This window comes from Peromyscus leucopus, chromosome 12 (genome assembly GCF_004664715.2).
Source record: "Peromyscus leucopus breed LL Stock chromosome 12, UCI_PerLeu_2.1, whole genome shotgun sequence".
In the NCBI taxonomy this organism is placed as follows: domain Eukaryota; kingdom Metazoa; phylum Chordata; class Mammalia; order Rodentia; family Cricetidae; genus Peromyscus; species Peromyscus leucopus.
The window spans coordinates 6,960,423-6,983,173 of NC_051073.1; the positions used below are offsets into that span (position 1 = coordinate 6,960,423).

At 43.7% G+C, this 22,751-nt stretch overlaps 1 protein-coding gene and 1 pseudogene across 3 annotated transcripts in view; one reads left to right on the forward strand and one right to left on the reverse strand.

The window, feature by feature from the left end:
• The window catches only part of Cryzl1 (crystallin zeta like 1), a 42,446-nt gene that overhangs the window by 12,385 nt on the left and 7,310 nt on the right, over window positions 1-22,751 (forward strand). For 2 of the 3 annotated variants that reach the window (XM_028877100.1, XM_028877101.2), the window contains 6 exons: window positions 1,552-1,629; window positions 5,156-5,228; window positions 9,070-9,114; window positions 10,210-10,278; window positions 19,460-19,593; window positions 20,584-20,695. In XM_028877100.1, the coding sequence (XP_028732933.1) occupies window positions 1,552-1,629; window positions 5,156-5,228; window positions 9,070-9,114; window positions 10,210-10,278; window positions 19,460-19,593; window positions 20,584-20,695 (511 nt within the window). The remainder of the gene's footprint in view (window positions 1-1,551; window positions 1,630-5,155; window positions 5,229-9,069; window positions 9,115-10,209; window positions 10,279-19,459; window positions 19,594-20,583; window positions 20,696-22,751) is intronic. The other variant, XM_037209644.1, reaches the window with a different exon arrangement.
• Window positions 13,944-17,216, reverse strand: LOC114698428 (annotated as a pseudogene).

The following is a 22,751-nucleotide window of genomic DNA, read 5'->3' on the forward strand; positions in this document are numbered from 1 at the left end:
AAGTCCAGCTACAGAGGACCCATGCCCCTCTGGCCTCCATGCACTGCACTCAGTGTGCACAAACCCACATTTGTATGCGCACATAATTGTTTTAGAAGTCAAGTACCTTAGAGGGAGCTGCCGTATTGGCGTGCTGTGAAAGGTGCTGGGAAGGCTGAAACGCTCCAAGCCTACATGTTATGAAATGGGCCCCGCTGAGCAGGGTGGAGCCCAGTGGCACACTCTGCCTAACACTCACAACACTTAAGTTTGATCCCCAGGGCTGGAGAGGTGGCTCAGAGGTTAAGAGCACTGGCTCCTCTTCCAGAGGTCCTGAGTTCAATTCCCAACAACCACATGGTGGCTCATAACCATCTATAGTGGGATCTGATGCCCTCTTCTGGCATAAAGGTTTGCATGCAGATAGAGTACTCATTCATTAAATAGATAAGTAAGTATTAAAAAAAAAAAAGTTTGATCTCCAGCAGCAAAGAAAACTCACTGTGGATACTGTAAGAAAGCAAGTTTTCAGATTGTAGCCACATGATAGAAACTATCTGTATTCTTAAATGGAAGAGACAGAAAAAACCGTATTTTCTACACAAATTTAGGCGCTTCCTAAACTTCCCTCATTCGTTAAGCTTTTAATGACTGTAGTAACTGTTTTTGGATCAGGAACAGAATGTTTTTTTCCTCTCTTGTCTTTCCTTAACTCCAGAGTGATTTAGATCAGGAGTCTAAGGCCTACGCCTCAGACAGATCACCCCTACCCCTGAGTCAGGAGAAGAATCTAAGGTTTAAATGCATTTCAGTAAAACTTGTCTCTAGGTATAATTAATACATTCATCAATATGACTGTCTTCATCGGTATCACTGAACAACAGATCCCAGATTTAGTAAAGATGCTCCCAGATGTCGTGTGTCCTGTCATGGGTCATGGGGTGTGCAAGAGCTGTCTGTGTGTCACTGGGGGACATGTTTCAGTTAGTGGTCCAGAATACAGTATCTGGGAGAAGTGATATTTATACGTTTGGAGTATCTTTTGCCTTTGTCGCTTTATATAGCTAGAGTATAAGAGGTAGTTAAATTTTACTATGTTAATGTTTTGACAGCAAAATACTGTGGGATTTGCTGAGGCTTCTGGGGTAGATGTTAGAAAATAGGTGGACAAGAAACATTGAAGAATTTCATTCATAACATGAGGAAAATTCCAGATTTTATTAAAGGCTGTTTGTTGTATGTGTACTTTAAAGATCTGATAGTTTGAATTATTTGGGTTAAAATACAGTATTTGTCATTCTACTCTGTGAGACTGAGTTTGTTTCTATACTCATCCATGTTGGTCTTCGGTCGCTTTTCAAATAAAGATATGAAAGCTTTTTTAAAATTACACTCCTAATTTTTCTTCTTCTTTCATTATATACTATTAGATAATTATTTGTACCTTTTAAACTTAGGGTAATCATAAGGTTTGGTATCAGTTTAACTTTTCAGTTAGCTATAGAAGTTTTCACAAGATGAACAAATGTTCTCAGAGGAATGTGTAACATGTGGTTTGTTATTTGATTCTAGGATACTCTCCCTGTTACAGACGATAACTTTGTGAAACTCCAAGTTAAAGCTTGTGCTCTGAGCCCCATAAACACAAAGGTATTGGTGCTTTTATTGTGGCCAGTGAAACTTTCAGAGGATATTTAATGTATTAAGTAATTGATTTCTGAGTGTCAAGAAATTATTTTCCTTAGAAAAACTGAACTTAGAAAAATATTTCATATGTATTTCATATATATATATGTACATATATATATTTGTTTGTTTTGTTTTGTTTTTTGAGAGGGTTTTTTTGTGTAACAATCCAAACTGCCCTGGACTCTCTTTGTAGACCAGGCTGGCCTCAAACTCACAGAGATCTGCCTGGGATTAAAGGCGTGCGCCACTATACCTGGCCCATTTGTATATTTTTACATTAAGGTAAATGGTCTAATTTGTGTTTTATATGAATATGTGAAAAAATTTTATAAATTTCATTTTGGAAGAGTCTGAGAATTTATAATTATTAAGTCCTGTAGGTGAAGGAAGAAACTACCTTTATAAATACAATAAAAATAGAAACTAGAAACAGTTTATCAACTACTGAATTGTAGGCATTCTAGTTAACATTTTTTAGATTTGATTTGTATTCTTATTATTTTTCTGTGTCTCATAAACACATATTTCCAATGTCATAGCACCCATAGTTATCTTTTATTATTGGCCATAAAAATATGTGTCTTGTGGCAATGGTGGCACATGCCTTTAATCCCAGCACTCAGGAGGCAGAGGCAGGTGGATCTCTGTGAGTTCGAGACCAGCCTGGTCTACAGAGCAAGTTCCAGGATAGCCAGGGCTACACAGAAAAACCCTGTCTCAAAAAACCAAAACAAAAAAGTGTCTTTGACCCAGGCACAGTGGCATACACCATTAAGCCCAGCACCCAGGAGGCAGAGGCCTCTGAGACTTTGAGGCAGGTCTGATCTATATAGCTGGTTCCAAGTCAGCCAGGGCCACACAGGAAAGCTTGCCTTAAAAAACAAAAAGTCTTCAAATGGTAAATAAATAGTCAATAATAGTAAATAAATGGTTAAACATGACATGATAAGTATTTTCAGGTCTTGTCGTGAGAGACAGGGTCTCACTATATAGCCCAGGCTGGCCTGAAATTCATAGTCCTCCTGCCTCAGTCTCCCAAATACTGGATTATAGGTGTGTTCCTCCAGATCCGGATTTTCTCCTGTTTTTGTCTTGGACTTTTGTTGCTGTTTGTTTGTTTGTTTGATTGTGGTTTTGTTTGGTCTTTTGACTTGAACAACTGAAACTTTATCCCGGATTTGAAGGGTAAAAAGTCCAAGAAAAGTCAGTGTGCAGTAGGCTGGCCCAGGTCTGTTCTTCACGGTTTGCAGATGACCTTGCTCACGTGGCTCTTTGTCTGTGTGTGCCTGCTCCTGGTGTCATTGTCATCCTGGGTCCCCAGTCCTGCCGGATTAGAAGTCTGCACAGCTCCGTTTAATGGTAGTTACTTTTTTAAAGTCTCTGTCTCCAAACGTAGTTACATTGGGGATCAGGGTTAGAAGCATGTCAGTTAGTGTGGGAAGAGCCAATTCGGTCTGCAACAGGAAGGAAGACAGACAAGAAGATTGTTTTGAGCATATTTTAGATGTCTGTGCTAAAGTTAGATGATACCTAATGTGTGCCTGCCCAGTAGAGACGCTGTCCAGTTGGTTACTATTAAACTTTATAGGACCTGCACAGCTTCTGGTCGAGGGTAGTGTTGGGGATTGAATCCAGGACTTGTGAATGCGAGGCAAGCACTCTACCACTCACAGGAGGAAATGACAGTTGAATGAACTATTACAGCCAGGCGGTTGTGGCTCACACCTTTAATCCCAGCAGAGGCAGGCGGATCTCTGAGTTTGAGGCCTGCCTGGTCTACAAAGAGAGTTCTAGGCTAGCCAAGGTTACACAAAGGAACCTTGTATTGAAAAACAAAAACAAAAATGAACTATTAGATACCATTAATCATTCTGGTTATGAAGACAGTACATTAATGTAAGAAACTGCGTATGGTAAATGAAAGGTGGAGAATACAGTTGCTAAAGCCATGGTTATAACTAAAAATGGGAAAGAAAGGGCTCATTGTCTGAGTAAGTGTCTCCAGGACCACTACACACACACACACACACACACACACACACACACACACACACACACACGAAAGAGAGAGAGAGAGAGAGAGAGAGAGAGAGAGAGAGAGAGAGAGAGAAGGAATAAAATCCCCAGAAATTTCTGCAGAGTCGGTATACATCAAAAAGGGCTTCTTTTTTTGTTTGATTTTTAATTGAAACATAAGGCAGGCTGGAGAGTTAGCTCAGCAGTCAAGAGTATCTGTTACTCTTGCAGCAGAGTACCCGGGTTCGGTTTCCAGCACCCACATGGCAGCTTACAACCATCCGTAACTCCAATTTCAGGGCATCCAACCTGATCCCCTGACCTTTTTGGCACCAGGCACTCATGTGGTGCTTTTAAAGACATGCAGGCACATACATAAATAAATAAATGAATATTTTAGAACAAGGAAACCATCAGACACAAAAAAGCCCTGTGCTTACTTACCAAATAAATCTGAAATCTTTCCACACTTTTCCTACAAATACCCACCACTCCTTCCCACTGCGCCCTAACCCAAGACTGAGGGAAAAAAATCCAGGTGGCGTCCAGTTTTTTGAAGACAGAATCTCTCTTATGTACCCAGACTGGCCTTAACATAAAGATTCTGACCCTCCTGCCTCCATCTCTTGAGTGCTAGGATTGCGGCTTGTTTTTGTGTGGTGCTGGGGTGAAAATCAGGCTTTCTGCATAAGCCCTACCCACTAGGCTACATCCCTAGCCCAGGTTATTCTTAAAGGATTGAGGCTGGCCACACCCCCTGTTGTGGGGTGCCCTCTGGCCACACCCCCTGTTGTGCTCTGCCACCCCCTTTGTGCTCTCTGCCACACCCCTGTTGTGGGGGGCTCTCTGGCCACACCCCCTGTTGTGGGGGCCCTCTGGCCACACCCCCTGTTGTGGGGGGCTCTCTGGCCACACCCCCTGCTGTGTGGGGCTCTCTCTGCACTCCCCTCAGCTTACTTGAATAGGTGACTGGGAAGCAGTACTTAGGCAACTGAGAAGTGTTTGGGGTGTAACTTCCCTTCATCTTGTCAGAGAAAAGCGCTCAGCATGTCCTGGTGGTTTGAGCGACAACACCCGTGCCTCAGCCCTGTGTCAAACACCTCAGCAGCACAGCTCTCGCTCTGGAGAAAGGGGTTTTGTGAAGTTGTTTGCTCCATTGTAATTCCAAAAGCGAATTGTATTTGCTATTTCTGTGGCTTGAGTATTTTTGTTGTTCCCACTTTCTCATAAATAAGAGATGGTTTTGATTATTGGTTGGTTGGTTTGTTTATTGTCGTTGTTTGGTTTCGTTTCTGACCCACCATCTCCCTGTGCAGTTCAGGCTGGCCATGAGAACCCCTGTGTTGCTCACACTGGCCTCTGTCTCCTGCATGCTGGGGTTGAGGCAGCTGTTGAGACTAGAGAATTGCGCTATCACGTAAGTCCAGGGTTACTCTTGACTAATGTGCTAACAGCTTCTGTCATGATTCAGCTTCTGGCAGAAATGAAGATGGAAAAAGATCTTTTCCCTGTTGGGAGAGAAGTTGCTGGAATTGTATTAGATGGTAAGTATCATCAGTATTTTTTATAGTAAAAGATTTAATAATAGCTAATAAAGTTACCAATACATAAAATAATGTCTTACAATGTAATTTGTGTTGTTTTTTGTTTTATGTAGCCCTGGCTGCCTTGAACTCACTCAGTAGACCAGGCTGGCCTTGAACTCACAGAGATCTGCCTGCCTCTGCTTCCCAAGCGCTAGGATTAAAGCTGTGCACCACCACACCTGGCTATAAATTTATTAAAATTTCATTTTTAAAAATTAAAACTAGGATTGAGTTTATAATTGAAGAACTAATACTTCAGTAAATACTTAGTTATTAACTCATATGTAATCATATTAAGTAAAATGACCAATTTTATCCTTTTTGTTTTTGTGATGTGGCAGCTAAATTATACTTTTTCCTATAGTCTGGGTAGATTAAAGTAGGATAAAATGATCATTCAGATCATTATAATTAAAATCCCAAGTGAAATTGAAACACAGTCTACCCTGTGTGGTTAACATTCATTCCTGTGTGCACTAAAGGTAGACAGATGTACACTGATCATGAACACCTATTAGTAAATATTGACTGACTCTAGAAACAGATTTTTCCAGAACGTAGGGGTCCTGTTCTACATGTTAAAATCATTATTTACTAAAAAACCTACTTTAGGGTGATCAAAAAATCTCACTGGTTATTTCTCCTCAGAAATGACAATTCTGATTTTTAGATGAATGAACTGCTCACTTTTAAATGCTTGGTTTAAAGCAAACTTTGAAAGCTTTAAAGCAGGTGCTGATAGTCATGGACATTTTGGTCCAGCTAACTTACACGAGTGACTTGGACTTGTTTATGAACATTGGACATAATGTCGGGGCTGAGTATACAGCTCAGGGAAAAGTGTTTGCCTAGCATGCTTAAGGCCATGGGTTCTGTCCTTACCGCTGGCAGAAAAAAAGGAAAATGATTCTTCAAATAGAAGAGAATAAAAGAGAGTGAACAAAAGGATGTGTGAACAGAGACTTGTTCTCAGGAAGAAACAAACAGGAGGGTTGACCAGAGCCAGCCAGACTCTTGGTGAGCATTACAAATGAGATGATTTGTTAGCTGTCAAAGGGTGGATCAAGGCAAACCCGTTCCTAGGCAAGAGGACTGGTAGGGTCATAGACCAACACACAGGAGATAACAACGTCTATAAGCTAGAGAGCGATGACAGAGAAGAGGGATTGGCGGAGAAATGAGGAAATGAAGTCAGCAGGAGTTAGTCATTGATTGGGCTTAGAGGACCCAGAAGAGGTGAGAACTGAGAACGACGTAGTCATGATGAGCTCAGACTCACACTAGTTGAGTTCAGGAAAGGTAAAGGATGTCTCACTAGTAATATCTAGTAAGCAGTTGTTTGAGTTGATTTGGAGGTGCAAGTCCCATGCAGGATATAATTCCACTTGAGAGTTGTCAGTGTGTAGATTCAAAAAAACAAAGAACATAAAGCCAGAGTTGCAGAGCCAGGCAGCCAGTGGACATGAACCTCTGGAGTACCCGTGCTCCAGGGCTAGTGGGATAGCGGTGTGAAAGGAGCCAGCAAAAGCAGCCAGGTGACCTCACGGGATGTGAACCCACAGGTCACGGGAGGAAAAGCACAGTGCGTCCGAAGCCAGAAGAACTGGAGCTTGTGGTGCAGGAGGGATCCCCAGAGAAAGCAAGCAAGAGGGAGAACAGGCTTATGGACTTAGAGCTACTCACTGAGTACCAAAAGATGAGTTCTGGAGCCATTTTACCTCAGTTCCCTCGTCTGTAGAACAGAAGAATGAATGTACCTCACTATCTATATATATACACTATGAGGTATACCAAAAATATAAGGTATACTATAAATACACTATGAGTGTACTGGTATACTATAATGAACTGTAGATATACTCTAAGGTATACTATAAATACACTATGAGGTGTACTATAAATATAAGGTATACTATAAATACACTATGAGGTAGGTGTACTATAAGATATACTATAAGGTGTACTATAAAGCTTATAGGAAGATTCTGAACACAAGGCAGTCAACAGCATTGGACTGTTTTCTTCCCATTTCATCTTATAACTCTTAAAACAAAAATACTCAAATGAGTTGACTTTTGGCAGAGGAGTGTGTGTGTGTGTGTGTGTGTGTACACAATATGTATGTGCACACACACATTTAGGGTAGGAGACAGAAACAGTATCATATCACCAAAGTTCCAAGTCCCAGAACTGGGCCAAAGAGATGCTCAGCCAGTAAAGGCACTTTACTACACAAACCTGCCAGCCTGAGTTCATTTCCTGGTTGCAAAGCAACCAACTCCCAAAAGTTGTCCTCTGTCTTCCACATGTGTGCCAAGGCATATATATATATATGTATGTATGTATATATATATATATATATATACACATATATGTATATATATATACGCACGTACACACAATAATGATAACAGTAATAAAATTTTTAAAAGTTTCTCTGTAGAACACTTTCTACTTGTGCAGCTGCTCGAACCAGAGATGTTCTTATGTATTACGTCGCAAAGTCAGAATAATTTTTTGTTGTTGTTTTTTTAATAAAAAAATATATATATCTTTATTTTATATATATGTGTGTGTGTGTATATACATATATCATACACACACACACACACACACACACACACACACGAGTGTGTGCCTGCATGGATGTGTGTGCACCTGTAGAAGACAGAGCGGGCATCAGATCTCCTAAAACTGGAGCTAGCGACAGTCTGAGCCATCTTGTGGGTGCTGGGAACCTGATCGGATCTCTGCAAGCACAGCAAATGCTCCTAACTGTTGAGCCATCTCTCCTGCCCCATCAAACTAACACATGACTCGCTGGAATTCCTCGCTGTGTGGCTGAGATTCTTCCGCTTAGACGATGGTGGAAGATGTGCCTAGCACAGGGGTAGGGTGGGGGGTAGAGAGCAGCCATCAGAAGCCGTAGATGTGTTCTTTTCCTTTGCACCTGTCTCCTGAAAGTCGGCCACACTGGCAGTGGCACAGAAACAGGATTTCTCACAGTGCCAATACCCGTGTACCTCAGTTTTCCTAGAGAAGCAAGACTTGAAGGGCTCTACCTTACGCAAGTTCTTGGCCCTTTGATTGAGTGGATCTTTACAATCCCATGAATGATTTCATTTTTTTAGCTTTTTTTTTTTAAAGATTTATTTATTTATTATGTATACACTGTTCTGCCCGCATATATGCCTACACACCAGAGAGGGCACAGATCTCATTACAGATGGTTGTGAGCCACCATGTGGTTGCTGGGAATTGAACTCAGGACCTCTGGAAGAGCAGCCAGTGCTCTTAACCTCTGAGCCATCTCTCCAGCCCCCATTTTTTTAACTTTTTAATTGGCTTTTTGTTTGTTTTTGGGACAGAGTTTCATGTAGCCCAGGCTGTTCTTTAATTTAATATGTAACCAAGGATGACCCTAAACTCTTGAACCTCTTGACTCCACCTCCTAAGTGCTGGGATTACAGGTGTTGCCCACTATGTCTGGCTTTTAATCGTTAAGTAAAAATTAAATCTAGGGGGCTGGAGAGGTGGCTCAGTGGTTGAGAGCACCGGCTGCTCTTCCAGAGGACCCGGGTTTGATTCCCAGCACCCACATGGTGGCTCACAACTGTCTGTGACACCGTTCTAGGAAATCTAATGCCGTCTCTGACTTCCATGGGCACCAAGCATGCACAAGGTGCACAGATACACACGAGGCCAAAACGCCCATACACAATCAAATAAAGAGGTTTAAATAGAGTAATTAAATTTAGTAATTTTGTGATGTTAACGCTTCCCTCTTTCTGCTCTTTAGTTGGCAGTAAGGTATCATTCTTTCAACCAGATGATGAAGTAGTCGGTAAGTTGTTCACAAGTCCTATTTTACATCATGTATTTCGTTGTCAGCCCATCTTTTATTCTGTAATTGTTGATGTTCATTATGACCTCACTTCATATGAAAGTGCTTTTTTGGCTGGGAGTTTAGCATGTGTAAGGCCAGGGTTCAGTCCTAACATTCCAAAAACTTTTTCCTGGCTTTTGAAATTTGCTCTCAAGTATCCATTGCTGAAGAAAGGCGAGGAGCGCTTGACCTCAGTGAGCAGGACGCTTCAGACCTGCATCTGCCTGGCTGTTGAAGAGAACACAGGTAGAAAATGGCCAGACCTCATGCTCGCCTTGACGCTTGGCTCTCCTGTGTGGTCCCTCCAGAGTCAGGGGCCGGGGTTTGAAGATGGCTGATGGACTGGGCCATGTAGAGCCTCTGCTCTCCACCCCAGTCTGGACTCTGGAGGGCTCTGCTACTCCTGTACAAGCGGAAATTAACCTGAAGCAGTTTATTATTCTTAAATCCTTAATTACTGAAAGAATGTTACAAACACCTGTTCATGCGTGTGTCCCAGACACTCATGAAACATGTAGAGCGTCACTTTTGTCATTGTCCCTCAGAAACCTTCTTCATCCTCATAGAAAGTGTCCTCTGAGCCTTGGGAAATGCTGTTAAGGATTAGGTATGTGGGAAGGTGTCTTCAGCTCTCACGCCCCATGAACTGCTGATTTTATTCTTTTATTTTCCCACCTAAGAAATCAGTAACACTCTGTATTGCTCAAGTTTCCTTGAAACTAACTGGACTCCAGGAAAGTGGGGTTCTGTTGAAGTCAGGCATCCTTTGATGACAGAGTCCAGGGCATCCAGTGAAATTAAACGCTGCAGGGGCATCGGGCCAACAGGTGCTTGTGACAGAGGCCATCGTCTTTCTGTCACTCAGGAGTGACAAAGGAGAGAGAACAGAGGTGTCACTGTGTTGCAGTGTTCCTGCCAAAATAAGTACAACTGCTCCTCTCCCTTCCTGGGAACTTCAGGAACCTTCCTGAATTTACATGAACATAGCTCATCAGGAGTGAATTCATTGCGCGGGGCGTTTTCCCCCCTTAAACTTGTCATTTTAATTTTTAGGAATTTTGCCCTTGGATTCAGAAGCCCCTGGACTCTGTGAAGTCACTCAAGTACATGAACATTACCTGGGTATGTGGCGGTCCAGTCATTGGGAACTTGTCAGGCTCATTTCACTGGTTTGTCGTGTAACCGTCGGCTGGCCATGGGGATATTCCTAGCCTGTGCTATTTATAGAATTAGTGCTTAGACTAAGCATTGTGTGGACCTGCAAGGTTTATTAACATTGCTCATGGCTCTGAAATTATATTTATAATCCGAATTTAAAAATGTCTTACCCTTGGCTTATCTGAGTGTGTGCATGTGTGTGTGTGTCTATGTGTGTGTGTGTGTGTGTGTGTGTGTGTGTGTGTGTGTGTGTGTCTGTGTCAATGCGTCTGTGTGTCTGTGTTGCTAGAGATGGAAGTTAGGGCCTCCAGCCTGTTAAATAAGTGCTATGCCATTGAACTCTTTGTTATTAACTACAACAAAAAAATGTATAAAATCAGACAGTACTTTGTTGTTTGTTTTTGCTCTTTTGAGGGGCCCACCACCCAGCTCCCAAATAAATTCACACATGGAGGCTTATTCTTACTTATGAATGCCCGGCCTTAGCTTGACTTGTTTCTAGCCAGCTTTTCTTAACTTTAAATTATCCCATCTACCTTTTGCCTCTGGGCTTTTCCCGTTCTCTTACTTCTGTAAATCTTACTCCGTGGCTGGCTGTGTAGCTGGGTGACTGCCCCCTGGAGGGTGACTGCCCCTTGGAGTCCTCCCCCTCCTCCTCCCCGATTTCTCCTCTGTATCTTCTCCCTGCCCGCAGCCCCGCTAGCCTCTCTGCTGCCTCACCATTGGCTAATGTGGGGATTTACCAAGGCAATTCCACGTACTTACAAGGAGGTCTATTTGGGGGTAACTGACAGGCAGTAAAGGGTTGGTTACAGGATCCGGGAGAGGTGAGGTGCAGTCCAGTGGGGTTCTCTGGAGAACTCTGACTCAGTCTTCCCTCCAGCATCCAGGATCATGAGGAACCAAGAGGCCCAGCACCTCTAGATCTCTGGTCTTAAGGGCTCTCCTCTCAGCCCCACTTCAGGGAAGGTCATAGATAGGCGAGGAAGTTACCAGAAGCCTCACTAGGGGTAGTACTTCCAGGTCAAAGCTGGAACAGCTACCCACTACAATTAGCCGTTCAGATCTTTATTAGACCATCATGTGTTTTACACAGGCACAGTAACACAGCTTCACAGAGTTAAACAAATGCAACATAAACAAAAGTAACACACCTAAAAATATTCCCCAACAGTTCTTGTCAAAACTGAGGCAGAAAAGAATGAAGAAAGCTTATATTTGGTTTCTGTTGCTAATAGGCTTTGATCAATATTCAGTTTTATTTTTCATGAGAAATTGTATTTTGAGTATTTCCAAAATGCATACACACTAACGGAAACTATTGACCAGATGCTTCATCGCCTAAGCAGCTAGAGGAGATGAAGAACACTCGGGCCGGTCAGGAGGGTAGAGGCTGAAGAAGTGAAGAGTGGCTGGGGAGGCAGTTCAGTCAGAACAGAGGCTGCACGACTCTGGAACCTGTGCTCGGAACTCCAGAAGCCACACACAGTCCAGAGGCAGTGTGCACACCCCTAACCTCAGTGCTGAGGGAGGCAGGGATAACAGGATCCCTACGGCTGCTGGCCAGCCAGCCTAACCAGCGGGCACCCAAGTTCAATGAGAGGTCTCATCTCAACAAATAGGATGGAGAGTGATTGAGGAAAACAACCCGTAACTCTGGCCTCCACGTGTGCATGTGCATGGGTGTGTACACTCGGATACACATAAGCACACGTACACAACCAAATGGCTTAAAAACAACAACACAAACAGCAAGCCCCTCTGGGCAGCAGTGAGCATTGAAAGGTCCGTTTGCCTGTACTAAGGTGCTGGAGATGGAATGCCGAGGCCTCACGTGTGCCAGGCAGGCCACTGTGCCAGCATCCACATCCCTTCCAGCACAGATCAGGAGGGAAAGAGCAAGTCCAAGTGTCTGGGTCCAAGCTATAAAGTTTAAATTCAGAATGATGTTTCTCTTAGTGGTTTATTTATAAATCAGGAAAGTGGATTATAGTCCACAAGTGTACCAAAGTATGTAGAGTGAACAATTGCAGACATTCTTTGAGGAGGAAACCGGGATTCGATGGTTCCTTAGGAGTCCTTTAATCCAGGTGTGGTAGAACATGGCTGTAATCCTAGCATTTAGGCCAGAGACAGAAGGATCTAGAGTTCAAGGCCTGGGCTACAAAGTAAGAGCTTGTCCCAAAACAGGCCAAGCCCTATACGAATGGCCCCCACTGGGGCTAAAGCGGTGGCTCAGTGGTTGAGAGCACTTGCTGCTCTTCTGGAGGACCTGAGTTCAGTTCCCAGCACCCAAGTCAGGCAGCTCACAGCTGCTGCAACTTCAGTCCCAGGGGATCTGACACCCTCTTCTGGCCGCCATGGGCATGCAACACACGTGGCACACATACACAGACGCATGGGCACATACATATAAATAACAAGAATTCTTTAAAACAGTAACAAATGACCACCAAGAGTGTGACCTTTAGGTGAGAATCCTGGTCACACTCACCATGCACTAACGAGGAGACTCAGCTGGAAAACTGTGTTCTGTTTGCAGCTCCAGCATTTTATGGGCAGAAGATGATTTCAGTACACTCCATGAAACTTTGCACTGGGAAATCTCAGATTCAACTTGAGTTTCTATTCACGCTTAGCCTGGTGACAGTTTAATGAGAGCTCAGCGTTCAGTCACTTTCAGTTCAAGTAAGTTTTGTTCTTTCAGCAAGCCCAAGAATGGGGTTCCAAGTTACCCCCAAACGTGAATGCCGTTTCACAGTGCCAGGGATACAGTTCAGACTGTGTATTCCTCCCAGCTGGTTTAGCTATCCTGCTTCTGATCCCTTTTTAAACAGTTAGTTAGTTCTTGTGTGCATGTCTCGAGGCGTCGCGGGGTGACAGGCACGTCACAGTGCCTGTGTGACAGCCAGAGGACAACCTGTAGGACTCAGTCACTTCTCCTTCCACCACGTGGGCTCCAGATATGGACGCAGGTCATCAGACTTGGTGGCATTTTAGCCCTGAGCCATCTCTACAGCCCCAACTGCCTTTAGTTCTTAAGGCATTCCGACAAACTTAAAAATAATTTTTATTTCTCTCATTCAAGATTGAGCATACATTTTCAACTGTCTCCCCCCCCCTTTTTTTTTCGGGCCCAAACTGAAAAGAAATATAATGTTCATTTTTACTGTTCATGGAGCTATCACTGATCCATATTTTACTTATTTGTTTAGTCTTTATAACATAATGAGCATTGAGCATTAATACACAAGCAAGACTCGAGCAGGCAGTTAGAGCCTCTGCAGTCTAGGGCTGGAAAGATGCCGGTTCTGCCCTGAGAGCACTTGCTGTTGTGTCCTGAGGACAAGGACCCTCTCGCCGCCTTCTGCCCGGGACCTCCTGTGGCACGCGACATGTGTGCACACATACATAAATTATAAAAATAATCGTAAAAAGTTCTTAGAATCTTAAATGTAGTTTCTGTATGAATGGTGTGCACATGTGATTAGAATTATATATGTGTACTTTAAATTTCCTTCCTTCTTTTTTTTTTTTTTCAGTTCTCCACTGCTTCTGCTTTATTATAACTTACAAAGCAGCAGATGTTTGCAAGCATGTGCAAACGCTGTGGTCCACACATACACTGGTTAGTTATTGCCTTCCTCTTCCTCTTCCTCCTCCTCTTCCTCAAAGCTGTCTTCAAACCCCTCACTGTCCTCCTGGTCTTCATCACCTTCTATTGCCGTATCCCACTGTGGGTGGTTTTTTGGCACAGGCTTGGCCTCATGAACTTCCAGCTTCAGTGGTTTAATCTGATCCAAACCCATATAGGAGTCTGACCTCAGAAACACTGTATACTGATAATTTCCAGGCTTGCCTGGTGCAGGAAACTTCAGTTCTACCTCTTCTGTATCCTTCAGTGTACATACATGATATGGCATGGATATTAATGTCTGTTCTTTCCTATCTGCAGTATAAAGCCACCACCACTCTTGTTTTTCCAGGGTGTGTGGTCTTTGACCTGGCTTCCAGGAGCGCCCTCTCTCTCCTCTGTATGCTCTGTTGTAATTCTTGCCGCTCTGCTTCGTCGTCCTTGTTGGTTTCTCATCTTGCTCTCTATCAGACTCTGTCACTGCCGTCCTCTTTCCCTCTGGGACTCTCTGTTGGTCTCTTCCTCTTCAGAGTCGCTGCGGCCTTTGTCAGAAATGTCATCTTCTTCCTCCTTTGCTGAAGCTTCAGTCCCAACAACTCCGTTGGCCTGGGGGAAGGGCAGAGCTGTGGGCTTTTTTTTTCAAAGGCTTCTTCTTTTTGGACTTGGGCATCTTCTTGGGTCCTTTGCTCCTCTGCTGCCATCCTCCTTTGGCCTTGTTCTTGCTGGCATCACTCTGCCCATCTTCCGTAGGCTGTTCCTCCGCAGCGCAGATGGACTGCTCCTTTTCAAATACTTCGGCCATCGTCTGCCTTGTCAATTTAACCAACACCGTGACTAGGGATCCTACTGTGATGTTGTTGCTATCCTCATCATCCAATACCTGTGACTTTATATCCATAGTCACATAGGGAAGACTCCCAAGGACCGCCATTACCTCTTCATATTTGTCATCTTCAAGGAAGTGCAGCAGACTATGACGATCTGATTGCTTTAAACTGACCAAATCCTGAATAGTTTTTTTTGTTTTTGTTTTTTTTTTTTTTTTTTTTTTTTTTACTAGTAGTTATTATTTTGTACTTTTTATGTTTGGAAACTCTCCTACTTCTTTTTTTTTTTTTTTTTTTTTTTTTCTTCTTTTTTTTTTTTTAAACAAGACTCACTATGTATCCAAAGCTGGTCTCAGATTTGTAATTCTTTTACTATTTCAGCTTTCCAAGTGTTGGGATCATGTCATATGAATAAAATTTTGATAAAATATGATAGACTGAAAGGAAATAGTGCCTCCAAATAGACCATACAAGTAAAACGTATATAGATGAACTTAAGAAGAGGTAGATATACTGTAGGTCACATATTCAACCAGAATCCCTATGAGGCCTTAGGCAAACCAATTATTATTCCACACCTAATTTCATAATCAGCAAAATTGGAAGAATAGTATCGGGTAGATAAAAATGAAAGAGAGAGAGAGAGAGAGAGAGAGAGAGAGAGAGAGAGAGAGAGAGAGAGAGAGAAGAACAAACACAGAGACCATTTCTTCTATCATATACTCAGCATGGGTCATACCTAAGATGACCTCAGACTGTGTGGGGATTTTTCCCACAACAGTCAGGTCTACACAAGGCACACCAGGCCTCCTCTGTTCCTCGTTAGTTCTCTTTCATTCTGGTGCTGTCTTCCTGGAGATAAAATAGATGTCACAGGTTCCGGCTCAGTCCCACAAGACTGCCTTCATTTGTGACGTAGTCACAAGTGTGGGCCTTCAGGAATTCTGAGAGTTAGGGTTCCCACTCTAGACTCGTTTAATTCCAAGACTGGCTAAGTGAGCTGAGGCTGGGGCTGTAGAGATGGCTCAGTGGTTACAGAGCATGTGTTGCTCTTCCAGAAGACCTAGGTTTGATTGCCAGCACCCATACATCTGTAACTCCAGTTCCAGGGAGATGTGGTGCCCTCTTCTGACCTTGGAGAGCACAACACATGCAGGCAAACACTGATACATAAATGAAATGACTAGATGTCACTTTAAAGTTTGTAAAGAGCTGAAGATATTGCATTTACTGGTTTACTGGAAAGGATACAAATAAACACAAATGAAGATATGCACAGGTCACAGTCTCTCTCTCTCTCTCTCTCTCTCTCTCTCTCTCTCTCTCTCTCTCTCTCTCTCTCTCTCTCGTTCCTTTTGGATGTGGGCAGGACCCCACTAGACTGGAGTCTTCCTATCTCCCAGGCAAGGCGTGTCAGAGTGTTATTGGCAGGTCAACTCCAAGACCAGAAGAGCAGTAAATTAGAGTGTATGAGTCAGAGGGACTTTGCTTCCCGAAGCTCGCTTCTGAACTGACATACCCCAGCAATATTAAAGACCATGCTCTCCTTCATCCACCAGACAACCAAGGACAAAAGGTCCAACTACTTTAATGAAAGATACGCTTCTAGTCATTTAGAAAATAAAATGGGCAGTGGGAGTTATGACCAGGAACCAAGGATGGGAGCACATATGTGAGTCATGGTTGTCCTGAAGAGTTTCATGAAGAAGTACTCTATATAGTATTGGTATGTTCTTTCTCCTTTCATTCCCAGCTCACTGATTAGGGAATTTTCACCATATTGTGTGAATGCTCTGTCTGCCCACTAGGTGGCATTAGTGTGTTGTTAATGCACTGTTGATTGCTCTGTGACCAGGTCATATGAAAAGTGTGATTCGCTGATGGGAGATAAAATCAGAAAGGACTGCTTTTAGGGTGACAACACCACAGTTTATTTGAACACAAGAATTAGTCAAAATGTGAGGAAACAGCTTAATGGGCAGATCATACAGAGCTCTTATTTTTTAGTTTGTTATCCCATGGGGGGGTATTATTTAATTTTGAGACAGGTCGCACTATGTAGCACTGGATTGCCTGGAACTCACTCTGTAAATCAGGTTGGCCTCAAACTCACAGAGATCTGCCTACCAAGTTCTGAGATTAAATGTGTACCTCATGATACCCAGGTATATTTTGAGGTTCTAAAACTATTGGGAGTATACATTTTTCCCCAAGTGCAGAGGAGAGGCATTGATGGGATTTTAGGAAAAGAAGTGCTAGGAGATTATTTATATGTTGTTTGGTTTTGCTTTCACATGCAGTGTGTGGGTGTGTACATGCGTGTCGGCCAGAGGATAACGTACAGAAGTCAGTTCTCCTCCCACCCTGTGGTTTCTGGGATTGAACTCAGGTCGTCAGGAGTGGCATTGAGTGGCATCGAGCGCCATTACCTGCTGAGCCATCTTGCCAGCCCATTTTGTTTTCCAGTCAGGCTCTTGCTATGTAGCTCAGGCTGGTTGTTAACTCATAATCCCCCTGCTGCAGCTTCCTAAGTACTGTGATCATTAGTGCAGCACCATGTCCAACTAATGGATTTAAAATATCATCCAGCACTGCTTTTCTTAAAGACATCACTAAAGTGATTGAAAAGGAGAGTTATCACGTTGAAAAATGTTGAACAACTGCAGTCTGGAATAAAAGAATACTCCAAACTCTAAAACTTGGGAGTACCAGCATGATGCCACAAGTCAGACACTCCACACCTCATTTCCTGTGACAGGTTACAGCCAAAATGAAGGCACACTAAAAATACTGTATAAAATTACTTTCAAAGACATGGCCCCAAAGTTATTAGCACTGGCTGCTCTTTTGGAGGACCTGGGTTTGGTTCCCAGCGCCCATGTGGTGACTCACAGCTGTTTGTAACTCCAGTTTCACATGTCCCAATGCCCTCTTCTGCCCTCTGTGGGCACTGCACACAAGCAGTGTACAGACGTGTGACGGCGACACACACAAAACTGAAATAAGGGGGTGGGGGGAGGGAAATACAACTTCTTTTCAGGCCAAAGGGAAACTGATTTAGTCTGACACCTTGCTCAACAGTTTATCTTGGCGTTTTGGGTGCTTCTAGGTGTGATACATTCTACGACATCCTATGACACGGAACGGGTGTAATTCCATTCTGGGGCACAGAAGGATTTTCTGCTCCTGAAAACTGCCTTTTTTACAAATGTCTGTAAATATTAAGTAAAAACACTAGGCTCTAAGTCTAGAAGGACACTGGAACTGTGGGTTAATGGTAGTTGGGCCATCAGTGGGGCATGTATCACCTGGGCAGTAAGTCAAGGGATAAATAAATGCTTATTTATGAAGAACTCAAAAAAAAGGGGTGGGGGGAGGCTGGAGAGATGGCTCAGAGGTTAAGAGCACTGCTTGCTCTTCCAAAGGTCCTGAGTTCAATTCCCAGCAACCACATGGTGGCTCACAACCATCTTTAATGAGATCTGGTGCCCTCTTCTGGCCTGTGGGGATACGTACAGACAGAACAATGTATACATAATAAATAAAAAAAAATCTTTAAAAAAAAACTGAAATAAATTCATCTTTAAGAATAAAATTACTTTCAAGCTATATCCATAAAATATATGTGAAACAAATAAATGTTTTGTTTGGAATTGGGTCCTTCAATAGCTCACTGTGTATATGCAAATGTTCTGAAATTCAACACACTTCTTGTCTCAAGCATTCTGCAGGATGCTCGGCTTGCAATATTTGTAGCATAAAAACAGATGACTCATCTGAAATATATTAAAAATTCCCATAAAACAATAAACAACAAAGTAGAAAACTTGACCTAGACTTCAGCAGTCACTTCCTACAAGGACTCTGAAGGCCAGCGGACCTGAGAGGAGAGGCAGTCATGGTAGAGCCAATGACAGTCACAGGAAGAGCCATCACATACCCCGACAGTACCAGTGATGGCCAGAGATCTCCGCAGCAGGTACCTTTGCAGGGCTGCTTTGCTCTCCAAAGTCAACGCCCTGACATTCTTAGCAGTGGTATTTTAACTGCCAGACACACGGAACAAGTGTTCATCAGCTAAGAAATGGATGAACAAGCAAGGATTTCCACACGGGCCAGGCCTCCCTAACGAGGACAAGGAAATGTCCATTATAAACTAATGTGAGGCTCAGGAAGTTGTCCTCTGCTGTCTGCACACACTTGTGTCATGTACACACATCATACATGGGAAAGAAGAACTTTAAAAACTGAAATGTAACAAAGCAAAGTAGAAAAGCATGCATGGTCCTGCATAGACAGGTTCAGAATCAGGCAGAAGTGCTAACTGTCGAGGGATGCGGACATGATGAACTCTGAAGGAGGGCATGAAACCGTGAGAGCTGTAGAGCGCAGGGCTGAGACACCAGGTACTGGCCGCTCACCAGGAAGGCAGCTGCGTGCTGTGCATCTTACAGTCCGTCCTGCAGCTGTGCTTTTGTGCTCGCTGAATGTATTTTATCTCCTGACAGTCCTATGAGGACGACTCCTCCATGCATAAGAATCAAAACAGGGAAATTAATGTAAGTGATAAAGGAGGAGACTGGAGCAGAGTCAGCGGTCCATGGCGGTAGAGATGAGTCTGACTGGATCTAAGAGTTGGTACCGATGAACTCACTAATGAATTGTTTCTTGTTCGTTGTGATAGTTCATAAACCAGAAAAGGTTTCGTGGACAGAAGCTGCCGGAGCCATTCGGGATGGCGTCCGAGCCTGCACAGCTCTGTATTACCTTTCTCATCTCTCTCCTGGAAAGTCCGTGCTGATCATGGATGGAGCAAGCGTGAGTCCAGTTGATTTTGTTTTTACACCAGTACACCATAAACATAGGAACTATGGGAAAGCTGTATCTGTGGATGCCCTTCTGTGCCATTCAGTCGCTAGAATTCTCTTCCATCTTACCCTTATAGACAGCTTTTATCAACAGCATGTCGAAGCTGGCCTTAGCTGAATCCACCAGTCAGGTAAAAAGCAAGGCAAGACTTTTGTTTCTCCCTTCTCTTTTTCAGTGGTGATCAACCCAAGGTCTGGTGCCTGCTAGGCAAGTGTCCTACCAGCGGGCTCTCCCAGCCAGGCCTTTTTACTCATTACTGTTGTACAGAGTCAGGAGTCTGTGGGGTCTCATGGAAGTCTCAGCCAGTTCTGAACTGTAACCCCAGGGCTTACTTATGCTAGTAAGGGTGTTGGCATTTACCAGGTGGGTCAATACAAGCTTAAACTGTGCTCAAGTGTACTGCACGTCACCAAAAAACCCATAAGACGCTACATGATCCATTTAAAAAAAGTGTAAAACTTAGGGTACAATCAGTTTTCTTTTTAACAGGCTGTTGATGGAAGCCACAGTTCTGGGGGGTGTGCAGAAATGCCTTCAGCACTGACTGTAGACTGACACCCAACATCAGGAGAGCAGTGCTTTCCTAATCTTACCCATGGATCCAAAGATGGCACTTCTGAAGTGCCCTGATCTTGAAAGCAGTGTAATCACATTCCCATCCGTGCTGTGCAGCCAGCTTAGACTGACAATGCCTGTGTGGGCTGCTGTTCCTCTCCACCCCTGGACTTCCGTGTGCAGTTACGGTAGATCTGACCTCAAATTTCTGAAGGAAGTTTGCCCTGCTAAGCTTGAGTGTATTATTTCTTTGTTCTATTATGTAACGTTTTAAAACATTTTAAAGTAATGCTGAAGAATTGTATGTGTTAAATGGTCTGTGAAGTAAACTAGGTGTGTCCTCTCACCTGTATCTATGAACCCATTGATATGTATTCCACACAGGCGTTTGGCACAATAGCCATTCAGCTAGCACACCATAGAGGAGCCAAGGTGATTTCCACAGCATGCAGCCTGGAAGACAAGCAACATCTGGAGAGGATTAGGCCATCTATAGGTGCGTTACATGTTACATTACTCAGTATAGACTGTTTAAAATATGAAATCTTTTTTAAAGATTTATTTATTTATTATGTATACAGTATTCTGCCTGCATGTATGCCTGCAGGAAGAGGGCACCAGATCCTATTACAAATGGTTGTGAGCCAGAGGCAAAAAAACAAAACAAAACAAAACAAAACAAATGGTTGTGAGCTACTCTGTGGTTGCTGGGAATTGAACTCAGGACCTCTGGAAGAACAGCCAGTGCTCTTAACGGCTGAGCCATCTCTCCAGCCCTAAAATATGAAATCTTGAAGGGAAAGCAAAACCAGTACCCAGGCATGGTGTCTCTTTGCCTGTAATCCTAACACTCAGTGGAGTGAGGCAGGAGAATCCCGAGTTCAAAGGCGGCCTGAGCTACCCATTGAGATCCTGTCTCCAAAAAATGAAAAAATTACTGAAATGTCTTATTACTGATATTTGTGTATTGGTTTATGGTGCTGACGATCAGCCCAGGCTTCGTGCATGCTAGGCCGTGCCTACCACTGGGCTCCATCTTCAGCCCTGTTTAAGGCTCTAAACCTACACCCTTTACATCTTCTGTTTTCCTTCTTTGTCCTCTTGTTTCCGACTTCACCAGGTCTGAATTAAATCAACTCTGATACAATTTAGAAATGCCAGTTGCTTCTTCTGCTTCAGCCAGTCAGTCAATAGGGTTTCACATCACTCTGTGCATTTCTCAGCCTCTAACTGTCTGTCTTCTGTAAAATACTGAGAAGCAGGTGACCCATGTCACATAAACACAAGCAGATGGGCTGGAAACATCCAGGCCACGGTGGAGGCCAGCAGCCTCAGCAGACTGAATCATCTAGAGAAGAAAAGGGTGGAGACTAGAGGACAGTCAGATAGGGAGAGGCTGGACTGGAGAAAGTAACCCATGGAAAGCAAAAACCACCAGAGTGAGAGGCCAGGGGGGTCTGGGAAAGCCAGGGGAAATGGGGACGCTCCCTCGTCAAGTCCTCGGGGCCTCACTGCACAGCCAGTAGGTACTTCCAGAGACCTGAACTGGCTTCTAAGACAGGAACAGGACCACTGGAAGAAGAGCTGAGTCCAGCCCCATCTAACACGGAAGCCCAAGCTGTTTCCTCGGTTGCAGTTTGCATCCGATAAAGATAAACAAAACCAGAAGGAAGGTAATAGAGCTGAAGGAGGCGGAAAGGATGGAGAATGAAGATCTGAAAACAGAATTGGGGAGGGCGACGGCACAGTGGTTAAAGCAGTTGCCACTCAGCAGGAAGGCCAGAGTTCAGATCCTTGGAACCCGTGTGCCTAGAATCAGCACTCAGGAGGTAGAGACTGGGCAGGGTCCCCGGGGAAGCTGGCTAGCTAAAGTAGCTCCAGGCACGAGCCACAGATTCTGTGGGAAACCCTATTTCAACAAATACAAACTGGGATGGGCCAGTGAGATGGCCCGGGGGCAAAGGCACTTGCCACCAAGTACCTTCCCTGGGACCCACGTGGTGGAAAGAGAAAAATGATTCCCACAAGTTGTTCTCTGAGCTCCACATGTGCTATGGTACACACGTGCACACTTGCACACCATGCACACAATAAATGTAATACAAAGTGTGTGTGGGGGGGTTGTTTTGTTTAATGGAGAACAGTTGAGGAACATTCCCAGTGTGGACTTTGGCCTCACACTGAAGGTCACGTGTGTGCATGTAGAGCACCTACATACATCTGCAGATGTTGATATACATACAGAGAGAAAAGAGAATGGAGGTCTCAGTTGTGGTTTGGAAAGCATGCTGTCTATCATGTATTCATCTAACATGTTTCATCCCCAGCACAGGAAGACAGGGAGAGAAGCTAGGGTGGAGGGAGAGAGCTCAAACTGTATTCTTGGAAATGTTTCCTACTGGCGAATTCTGCCCTTCCTGAATTGCTTCAGCACCGTTTTAAGAAGGTGTTTTGTTTTAGGATTTACTTTTATTTGTGTGTATGTATGCCACGTGTGTACTGGTGCTAGCCAATCCAAGGCAGGGCACCAGGTCGCCTACGGCTGGACTTGG